The sequence below is a fragment of the Thermobia domestica genome, chromosome 8, assembly GCF_964235325.1.
Source record: "Thermobia domestica chromosome 8, izTheDome1.hap1.1, whole genome shotgun sequence".
Taxonomy (NCBI): domain Eukaryota; kingdom Metazoa; phylum Arthropoda; class Insecta; order Zygentoma; family Lepismatidae; genus Thermobia; species Thermobia domestica.
In genome coordinates this window covers 153794586-153806864 of record NC_137461.1, presented here as the reverse complement: position 1 = coordinate 153806864, position 12279 = coordinate 153794586, and the positions used below count along the sequence as shown (strand labels likewise).

At 33.0% G+C, this 12279-nt stretch overlaps 1 protein-coding gene across 1 annotated transcript in view; it reads left to right on the top strand.

Annotated features, from left to right (window-relative positions):
- The window catches only part of LOC145691871 (alpha-tocopherol transfer protein-like), a 119947-nt gene extending 110985 nt beyond the window's left edge, over window positions 1–8962 (top strand). The window contains exons 6-7 of the mRNA XM_081767180.1: window positions 5227–5332; window positions 8733–8962. Of these exons, the coding sequence (XP_081623306.1) occupies window positions 5227–5332; window positions 8733–8884 (258 nt within the window). The 3' untranslated portion in view covers window positions 8885–8962. The remainder of the gene's footprint in view (window positions 1–5226; window positions 5333–8732) is intronic.
- Window positions 8963–12279: the final 3317 nt, after the last annotated feature.

The window sequence follows — 12279 nt, the reverse complement described above, 5'->3', positions numbered from 1 at the left end:
GTAGACAAATTCACCAGTGTTCAGAAGCTGTCTACAATGCATTGAGCAGAATGGGACGGTGGGTCGTAATGCGTTGTTAAGTCAGAGTGGATCGGTAGGTCAGAATGAGTCGGTGTATCAGAGTGGGTCCCGGTAGGTGGTGGGTCGCAGTGAGTCTCGTTCTGTTCACCCGTGACCCACTGACCCGCTCCATCTCTGGATTGCACATACGGATAAACCAAACATATATGTGTGTTATAACCTCCACTAATTTAAGATGATTTACAAAAAATGCAAGAAAGAAATTATTAATAACATATATAAAAATGTATTATAAAAGAAAAAGAAACCGGTGTACTCGAGAATTGAACCCGCGTTGTCCCACTAAACAGGCAGACACCTCACTAATTTATCCACGGCACAACTCGTGGTTTCGAAGCTTTATTTATACTGAGAGTGTTACGTAACAACGCTACCAAATGTCAGTACTGGTGCGACCACCGTCTTGAAGACCCATTTTGCAGTTACGAAATCACTCTTTTAATCCCCATTAATCCGATATTTATATACCTAGATCTATCTATATTTATATATCTATCTCTATACCTATATCTGTCTCTTACCTACAACAGTAAGTAAGAGTATAGATTTTTTCATTCTTGATTTTAATCTACAGAACAAATGCTTTTAATGAAAACATGGAGCCTGTTGCCGTAGATGGCTAAAGGTCGTAAATGAAATTCAAACTTCAAGTGAAACAGGGGTAACTCACCGACAATGGCTGATTTAACACGTTCGATAACTGCGCGTATAATGGCTGATTTATAAACTCAATTGATATAGCCTGTATAAATAGATATGTGGGTAACGCGTTTGACTGTCGTTCTAAGGATTCTGTGTTCGAGTCTCAGCCTAGACTGAATTACATTCTTTTCAAGAAATTAAACATATAAATGATATTGGCGTTTGGCACTGAAAGAGATTTATGCTATGAAGGGAGAAAAGCCAAGACAGATACACGGGACAGGAGGAAAGACGGAGACTGTTTATCCTTAAGTGTTAAAATTTAATTTATTTCCATATGTATTGCTCTTTCCTTTCCCTCTTTCCTCCTTTTCTCATTTTGTTTAGCTTTACATACTTTTTGGGTCTCTGCATGATGCGTATTATTCTTTGCAATAATTCCTATCTCTTTGAACTTAACGTGAATGTAGTTTTTGCAGATTTATCTCGTGGTTGTTTCTCTAAGTGATTCTCTCAAATAGTAATACTTTTTCCTCCAAATGGAGGAATATCCTGGCATGTTATGTATCCAGCATGTATTTGCTGTCATTTTGGTTGTGCAACTATCAGACATACAGTGAAGCCATTCTGCTACTGGAAAAACTATCATTTCTCATATATCTAACCTGCAGTTTCTAATCGTCGTAACTGTACACCCAACCACAAAGGTATCTCCCCCTAAGAGCTCTAATTCCATTACTTGGGGTCCAGGTCTTTTGCAGTTGTGAGAACGCCTAGACAGATGCAACCTCAACTTACACGTAACTTTTCTCTGCAATAACAGCAGTTGGTAGCACTGAGTTAAGTCTTTATGCAAGTAAAATTGTGAGTAGATGACGCACGAAACCTTTTTCCATTCTGAGATCAATCTCTCTGGTGCAGAGCGTGTTGTCCAATGAACATCATATCTTAATTTCGATATTGCTGTGTATGTAATGTATTTTTTCATTATATACTGTATATTCAAAGAAATAAAAACACTAATCTCACATGAATCAGAAAATGCTTGAAAGTAGACAAAAATATCAAATCTAGAGCAACTGCTGAAAATAAATTTGTAAATCATTGTCTCTATTAACAGATCTCCAATTCTCCTGATTCCAACACCTTTTTCTTTCTAGGGAAGAGAAGATCTTGCTTGTCACACTGAGTACGCATTGAAATTGAAATTGAAACAGGAACACTTGAAAGACTTTCAGCCTGGCCGTGATTCGAACCCGTGTCTACCGAATAGAAGTTCAATGCGCTAACCACTCACCTACCACGCCACTTAACCTTTCCCCCAAAATAATTAGTTAAAATCGTTTCCTGGAAAAATATAAACAAGATACTCAAATATAACAAAAAAATATAAACAAAGTATAAATAAAAATATAAACAAGGAAATATAAGTAACTTGTGTGAGTGTCTTAATGATTTATTCGTAATTTCCTTGTTTAAATCAAAAACAACTTATACAGACGTTCCTCAATGACGAAAATATCACCAAACGCTCTTCAAGTTGAGGCTACGTCATCGGCAGAGCAGTACCTTGTGGGGCACAGGGAGCAGCTGCCCCACAGAGAAGCTCCCTGCGGTTCCAGGGGCCCATTTTGAGACAAAATTTTCTTACTTCATATATGATACGAATATGAAACTAGAAATGAAGCATCAAATAGGGTTGCTACGTTACATAAGCAAAACAGTACATAAAAGGTAAATAGAACAAAAATGAGTCTTGGACCCATTTCAGTAAAAAATGTCTATTATTAGGGGCTCTAGAAATAATATATATTCGTATGGCTGAGATTTATCAATATTGTCCCCTCATGTATGGAATGGACCCAGGGAGTAACTAACGGAACCGCAGACCTTGCGGTGTTTGAGGCCCACAGGTTCCGTTGTCCATAAAGAATAAGAGAAAGTTGAAAAGAGGGGTCCCAAGAATTAGAAAAACAATACTCATATTGATTGGAACCTGGTGTTTCAGGGCACTGGATTATGTTTTTTAAGTTAAATAATTTAACTAACCTTCCTCAGTACCTTCTTTCCTATTTTTACGGGTTTTAATCACTTTTACAGTTTTTGCGCTAATTCTTTAAGAACAGGGACAAAAACAGAAACATTAAGGACAGTAGAAATCACAAACACTGTCGGCACGTTCTTCCCTTGCCTGGAGTAAAACAATAAAATATGAAGAACATGCAATTTTTGGTCTTCCATTTTCTATGTGTTGTCAAATCTGTAAAAGAAAACCAAACAAAGAGCAATATTAATACAGGAAACACTCAACATCTTAGCTATTCATGACATAACTATTGCGTGATCCGAATAGCTCCAGTATATCCACAAATCATAATTTGTCATATTTTACCGAAATACGTCATTACTTTTCCGACAACCTGATACTTTAAATGTTGTTAATACGAAAAGTTCATTGATCTCATCACTTATTCACTTACTTTCTTATGATCATCAGAAACTTTGGAGTACTTCCCGTAGATATAAAGAGGTGAAATGTAGTATTTAGGCTTGGTGTAGCATGCAAATTAACAAATAAAAAGCAACAAGATGATATTTACCTTATCCAAGTCCCCTTCAATGGAGTGTGTTGATTATTCAACAACAAGACGTGAAATCCAATCAGAAAATTCAATATAAAGTATGTAGCCAAATCTCGACTTTCCAATAATAATAATAATAATAATAATAATAATAATAATAATAATAATAATATCAATTACGTAAAAATACCTTCCAATAAAGTAAAAAGTGAATGTCACGCCGGGATCCAAACCCGGGCCACTGATATGGCAATTCTCTGCTTTCACACTTTGCCTTCAATTTCTCATACAAAGACAAGAAAATAAACTAGTAGTTATGTTAAATAAACATAACATCCACTATTTCCACACGTGTTGATGTAATTCAAAGAATGCGAAAATAATGTCTGCCGGCTTTTCTTCTTTAGAAATTAGAAGTTACGGCGAGGAAGAATTGCAGTAATGTAAATCGGAACCAGTTAAAAACGATGAGGTGGCCTCATCTTGAAGAACGTTTCCGTGATATTTTCCTCATTGACGAAGGTCTATATCACTTGTTTTTGAGTTAAAGAAGGAAATCTCGAGTAAGTCATTGTGACACTCATAAGGAACATCTTCTTATACCAGTATTAGTGCGAGTATTTTGTGTATAGTCTTACATGCAATGCTTTTAACTAGCTAATAGTTTAGATGGAAGATGAAGGGACGCTGTAGGTAAGTGGTTAGCGCATTGAACTTCTATTAGGCTTATCCGGGTTTAAATCTCGGTCATTTTCTAACTTTTTCAAATGAACAATTTCAATTTCAATACATACTCAATGTCACAAGCAAGATCTTTTCTCCTCCAGAAAGAAAGATGTTGGAATGAGAATTGGAGAAGGTATGTCAATGAAGGCAATCATTTACTAACTTATTTCCAGTCGTTGTTCTAGATTTGATATTTTCAGCTACTTTTGAGCATTTTCTGGTTCATGCGTGGTCAGTATTTTTATTTCTCTAAACATACAGTATATAAAGAAATACAAGTAATACATTACATACACAGCAATATTAAGGTAAATATATACTGCTCTTTGGAAAGCACGATCCGAACCATAGAGATTCATCTTAGAATGGAGAACTGTTTCGTTAGTCATCTACTTTACAATTTTGCCAGGATAAACACCTGGATCAGGGCTACCAACTGCTGTCAGTGCCGACAAAGGTTACGTGTAAGTTGGGTTGCACCTGTCTAGGCGTTCTCACAATTGCAAATTACCTGGACCCCAAGTAATGGAATTAGAGCACTTAGAAGAGAGATACTTTTGTGGTTGGGTGTACAAATTAAACAAATTAAAATACGGAAAGTGATTAATGCAGACGTCTATACCATACGAAAGTGACTAACGTTGTAGTCCATACGTAACAGCTTATAAGTGAACAGTAATAGAAATTGGAATTGTCTTTTTGTGCTTTTTTATTAAGTTTCATTGTTTTGTTCTCAGTTTGGTGTTATATTTGATAGTTGATGAATTCTTCGAGATATCAAAATAAGTACACAGCAATTTTCTTATATTCAGAAAAATGTCATTGAAAACTACAATGAATTTATATTTTTGTCTTATCTACGAATAAACGTAGTGTATTTCAAACATCGAAAGTTGCTTATCATCGAATTTAATTACTCTAAAAATCAATTAGGAAATCTAAACAATTTTTTTCTTTATGTTTTATTGTAAATAGCAATTAACAATAACACTTTCTCCTATGTTCGTTTTCAATGTTTATATGGTAAAACTAAAAAAAATCGATGTGAAATTTGTTATGAATATTGACATAAAATGTCCAAATTATTTTACAAATAATAAAACTGTTATTAGTTTGTTGATCTTTATTTATTTCTCATTGTTAAAAACATTTTATACGCAAAGTTTTAAGATTTTAAATTGTATTCAAACCACAGCTCAAAGTATATGGAACGAACTACGAAGACTTATACAGTATTGTCCCAAAGTATGTTCTTCCCAAGGACTTAGGAGGATATGAAGAGCCTGTATGCGTACTGAACAGTAAGTGAGTTTGTAACTTGCGTTATCAATACTATATTTAACGCCTTTGAGATTGTGGACACAATTTATGGCATCTTTTTTTATTATTTTATAATTAATTGCAATTAATGCTTTTACTTTAATTAGTACTCGATAGTTGTTAGGATAGTATTAACAATTATTGTAAGATAGTTGTTAAGAGACATAAGTATATTTTCCCTAATCTCATAACTTAAATAATGAGAAAAAGTTATCGAATGTTACAAATTTGCAGTCATAAAATGAAAGAAAATGGTAAGCCATTAAAAATCACAATGACATTTGGATTCTTTCAAAATATGTGCCTTTACTAATAAAATGCAAGAAGAAAATAAAGAACATGAGATATTCTTTCTATTCTATCTTGTCCAGTGTTTACTTTATACTAAGTTCATGTTAATAGAATTTGTGATTAAATTTTTCTTAATAAAATAACATAATTTTATGCAATATTCATATCGTTAGCATTGATTAGAAGTCTTCCACTTATTAAATCACAGATATAACCTCTTCAAACTGCATTCTTTTCTTGCTGGATTAGTGAACCAGTGAAAAATTTAATTCATTTCCGGATTAATACCGGCTCGGCCTGTAAAGTACATAGTCTTCAAGTAGTGGTATCTTTGTTCTTTTATTTATACGTAGGTATCTTAACACATTTTATGAGTAAGGAATCATCATTGTCTTTGACAAACAACCTTTAGGTCAAAACATCCCCTTGTTAAAGAAGATACGTACGTTCCTCTAGTCGCATACTCCAGAAAATCTCGAGAGAAATCAAGGACTACCATCTATAAAATAGTGATCTAACAAAGGTTAAACTTTATTAGAGGAGCCTAGAATGTTAATTGGTTCACTCTTAAAAATTTACCAGTGCCCCCTCCTTCCATGTCTTGTATCTGGGTCAAGATAATATCTCTTGAAAAATAAAACTATATTGCTAAATTCTGTTAATTATAAATTTAACTACAATTGCAGTCGACATTAGCCACTTTTTAGGCAGATTTTATGCGTCATTTAGCTATTTTCTCAAGGCACTTGTTGGCAGCAGTGGTGGTTTTGTTGCAGGCCTGGAATTGATGTGAAAGGTCAACTCAAATAAGTCATTTCAAGAAGATACTATATAATTTGGGTGGAGGAGGGAGTTTGAGTATGTGTGATTTGTTGTTAGATTATTATGTTTGGAAAATATTGTTCGTTAAAGAACTATTGCTTCGAGATCCACAAACATCCTATTAATTTTATAATACATGAGTACTCATCAGCAAAGAGAACACAATTTTAAAGATTGACATAATTCGAGAAAATATATGACATTACTCAAATTATGTAAGAAATATGTTAATACTCCCAAAACTGTATATCTTTATCGGATAATTATTAAAAACCCAATAATTTTATCCGAAACCGATATTGTAAAATAGCACATTTCTGAAGACCAAAACTAAAAGGAAAAATAGTTTTTCTTTGATTTTTGTTTACCTGGACAAAAAAAAAATGAAACCTAAGGATGAACAGAAATATTTAATTTAAATCTTTTGCTATGAGTCACGGTGACACAAATTGCTAGGGGACGAAGGTTAATTTCTTAATTTTCAATATCTGACAAACGAACGAAAACTAAAAGATTTTCCAAGTGGCGATAAGAAAGTAAATCATAATTAGGTTTCATCATAATTAGGTTTCAGCTAAAACTTCAATACTCTGATTTAGTCACCAAATTTCGTTTCAAGTTTTGAAGTTCAGTGTTTGACTTCAACATATAAGAACTTTGTTACAAATAATTAGCATTTACATTCCTAAATAGTGGTCTATAGACAGTAAGGTCATTCAAGTCATTAAGCAACAGGTTCTATGATTAGTTAATTAATACTAAGTTGCCTTAGTATTAATATTAATAGTTGTTTCCACCAACTTTTGAACCATTTGTACAGTATAGGTTCAAATCGTGCTTGGTTAAAAGCGATAATTGTTTATATTTGACAAATTTATTCATTGAGTTATTTATGTTTTTGCGTTTTCCCACCAACCACCTCAAATTTCATACAATATTTATGAAATTATTCAAGTACTTTGTTATGTACAACATTGTACTCATTTAAATCAACGAGTAGGAAGCCATAGTACTTAGTGACACCTATTAGCGTAAGGCAAGCAAGCAACAACGCAGGTTATAACACCTATTAGCGTGATTGTTTACTATTAGAAATCCTTAGGATGGGCTACTACATGGTTATATTATGATGTATTTGTATAGTATTATTATTTTTTGCTAGAATAATATCAGTAACTGTGACCAGAATTAAGTCACGCTGCATGCTCATATTGACTCACCACCACCACTCACCGAGAGTCTCGACTTAAACTCACCAAGTGTCGAGATAATTATAGAAATAAAATAGAGACCACACTGCTAATGATATTTAGAATACTCGAAATTTGTTTTCTTCTTAATCAGGCAATCAGGAGATTGCATATTGTACTTGGTGTAGCCCTGATTTCACAAATGGCGTTGCATTCCATTCTTCTAAATGTTTCCTAAAGATTTACTGTCATGAGATAAGATTTATTTTCAACAAGGAGGGAATTTCTTTCGTGCATTATTCATTAAACTGAATATCCTCTCTTTCTTTGCGAAAGTCTCAGCAACAACTTTAATTATTTTTCTTGCTTCTTTCATAGTTTGGGGAATTTCTGCATGGAAAATATTGATTAATAAAATCTGAAAATGCATTTAAAGAAACGTTAGTTGTACCTTTAAAAGCTTGGGAGGCTCAAAACGTGTATAATAATAATAATAATAATAATAATAATAATAATAATAATAATAATAATAATAATAATAATAATAATAATAATAATAATAATAATAATTTTGAGCCTCCGGAGCTTTTGAAGATACAACTAACGTGCATTTTCAGATTTTATGGATAATCAATATTTTTCATGCAGAAATTCGCCAAACCATGAAAGAAGCAAGAACAATAATTACAGTTGTTGCTGAGACTTCCGCAAAGACAGAGAAGATATTCAGTTTAATGAATAATGCACGAAAGAAATTCCCTCTTTGTTGTTGTTATTATTATTATTATTATTATTATTATTATTATTATTATTATTATTATTATTATTATTATTATTATTATTATTATTATTATTATCATCTCATAAATAAAAGGTGAAGAAAAATTTTAACAACCGATTAAGTTGAACCGATGCGAACCGACTCAATGATACTATTGTCCATATACGTATTTTATAAATATTTAGGGTGTTGGCAGATTGTTACTGAAAATGAATATCATTCTGAACAATATTAAATGTATTGTTGTTATAAATCTTAGGCAATAAATATATTGTTTTATTTTTTTATTTTTCGTAGAAAAATGCTTTGCATTACTTAAAGAGGAAAGGGAGTTTCTATTGAAAATGGGAAGAAAGATGTCAGACGAATCCAGGAGACCAGGAAAACCAAAAACTTTTGACGAAATGTTTGGAATGGAAGGAAGCTTCAGGAAGCTGACAATAGATTAAATTCTAGTGCAAATGAACACTAACGATTGTAACACATGTGTAAATACTTTGTAATGCAATAGAATATGTTTGATTCAATCTGTCTAATTTTAAAATTAAATGAAGATATAATTCACTTCTTACTCTTGAGATAAAAGTGGTTTGGTGTACCCTACAAGGCCCGCAAGATGTCTAAATCCGCAGCTGATTAACATCAGTTCCTTTACAATCAACCAATCTGTCATGCAACAATTTCCTTCTTTCGATTTACAAGAACTGATCTTCCTGGCATTGCACACTATTATTTATAAGACGCAGGTTTATGTTTGTCACTTATTAACCAATAATAGAACTAGCGCACTTTGCTTAACTCTAATCAGAGGTAATCTTAATAGAATCCAATAACGTATTTACTTCTTGTATAAACAAATCGTCTCTCACTTCAACTGAAACATTTATTTATGACATTTTATTATTTATTTATTTCAACTGAAACACGAGCCCTGCTGCTCCAAATTCTCAGAACAGTTATAGTTGGAGCGAGTGAAGCAAGCTTTTATCATTAGAATTAACTGACATTGTGTGTCTATGCCCTCGACTTCTTTTCCGCGTAAAATCTCGTAAAATTTATCCAATTTTAATGAAGCTTGGTTTGGGGCTTTCCACAGCACAACGAAAAGTTACTGTTGTTTGGATTTGAACTACATTAAGAATAAGTTGAAAACGAAATCAACATTCACTCCATATTGCAAGTCAACATACCTACATGCAAAATAATTTCCAGTAAACTACGTGAAGATTATTTGATATTGTTAAAACACAGTATACATTTTCTTTTAGCCGTCTGGATCATCTCCATTGGTTGAATTGAATTGAATTGAATTGAAAAAGGCTTTATTCAAGAGGGCGAGGTTCAGCATATTGCTGCTCTACCACCTAACCCTTGTCAAAGAAGTACATTGAGTTATACAAAAAACATACAATCAGTTGAGTCGAAAGATACGGTTATATACAACAAAAATACAGGTATAAATTAAGATGATAAAAAAAGAAAAGAAAAGACAAAAAGTGGTACTTTTAACAAAACACACTCACACGCACAAGTACTACAAGTGAAGAAAGAAAGAAAAAAAGAGCATACAAATGCAAACATGAAAACAAACACATACCCATCAATAACATAGAGACAAAATAAGTTATGCTTGTGATACACAATATAGGGGGCAGGGTGATGAAATATTTTTACAATGCATGATTATTTAATAAAGAAGATGAAACAATTCATGTCTGATTTCATTTACGTGGTTCAAGTGATAGGATACAATTCATGGGTACCTGAACTTAAATTTTGTTGGCTGAGTAAATAAATTTTTAACATTTTCTTGAAAGAATTAAATGTTTTAGCTTCTTTTACTACATTTGGTAGGGCATTCCATGACCTTGGTGCTAATACTGAAAATGCCGCAGTGGTTTGCTTAAGTCTATGGTGCGGAATATCAAACGTATTTCTTTTGCGTGTTACGTGAGTGTGAATAGTTGACCTAGCAGTGAGTTTTTTGTATAAATACGCGGGACGTGTTGTTTTAAGAATTTTATAAATGAGAGAGCAATAATGCAAATGTCGTCTTCTGGACATTGTCAGCATGCTATTGCTGTTCAGAATAGGCAAAATATGATCAAATTTTCGTATGTTGTAATAGAAACGGATGCATGAATTTTGTACCTTTTGGATCAGGATGGCATTGCTTTTTGTTAGAAACGGGCCATACACAACATCACAATAATCAAACAAAGACAGTATCAGCGTTTATGTCAGGAGTAGCTTGGTATCTTTGGACAGACAGTCTCGTATTTTGTACAAGTTTCTTAGTATTCCTAGAGCTTTTGAACACTGAGTAGAGACATGATTTTTCATAGAAAGTTTATCGTCAATTTGTACTCCAAGACTTTTAACACAAGATGAATAGCTAATGTTTGAGTCCATTATTTGTAATTCTAATTTGTCAGGAGCAATTTTATTAAGTTGATTAGCGGAACCTAGAACAGTATAAGTACATTTTAAGGGATTAATAATAAGACCGTTATCAATACACCAGTTACTGATAGCCTTAAGATCTTGGTTAAGGAGTCGAACAACTTGTGGCAAGTCCTGAGGCAAGGTTTTTATAAACAATTGAGTGTCGTCTGCGTAACAATACATCTTTGAATGCTGTACAACAGATACAAGATCGGCAAAGGTTGTTGCGGTTGAAATCGGCAAAGCAGAAGCGCATAAAAGATATCAAGCTCCTTCGAACTTCCAAATATTCTTATTTAAATAACATAAGAAAAATCCTTTATCTCTTTAATTTTGAGAAAAATGAGTCAGTTATAATGTAATGTGGCGTATATGGGTATTTTTAGAAATAATAAACACTTCTGACCAGAGTATATACACTTGTTTATTAAAAACTAAATTCTAGTGTAACAGTTTCGACAACTTAACGTAGTCTTCATCAGACACTAAGTCTGACACCTATTGGATAAACAATAAGTTAAATCGAACCTCCTGTTAATAAAACAATCTTGACCTTCTTCTGAATTGCATAAGCTCAAAAACTACATAAGACAAAAACAAAGTTTATCTTTTATAATTGTTTCTTTCAAAATATGATTAACTGTTAGTTTGTCCCAGTTATATACAGTGTTATTACTAGAGAGCGGATGTTTAGGCATTAAAAACCTGGAAAATAGGCAAGCAAACAGGCACTTAAAATTTAAGAAATAGGTAGTAAAATATACATTAAAATATAACTTGAAATAATAAAGATAAATACTCAATACAATTACAAAAGTACATTCAAGTCATGGATAATGTTCAAAGAATACAGAAACATGCCTGTTTGTTAATATCTTCTTTTATTGTATATATAAAAACGAAACTTTACTTGCATTCCATGTATATTTGGTAAATATATTCTATACAGCACTTTATCAGTGCACATAGCAGTTCAAAGTTCTACATTTTATCACTACAAACAGCAGTTCGTAATTTACAACATTTGATTTATACTCTCAGGAGCTCATCCTACAACACGGAACAGTCACGAGATGAAATACTGGCAGCTTTCAAACAAAAGATAAATCGTTCCGTATATTTTAATTCAATACAGTCTGATGATTTGTCGACACTAGGAAATATTCATTCCAATTGCACATGATTAGAAGATAGTATTATAGTACGGCTTTGCGCGTCCCAGAATATCCTGTCATTCGGCGACTCCCGCAGAGTACGCACGGTTCTTCACCTCCAAGCAATACAGCCTTGAACTGATTTACCGGTAGGTTCAGGAAATGTCCATCTCTCCGTCAGTCACCCAAAGATTCAGATATAAGCGCAACCTATCTCTCTGCAAAGGTCCGGATTCGGGAGGTTG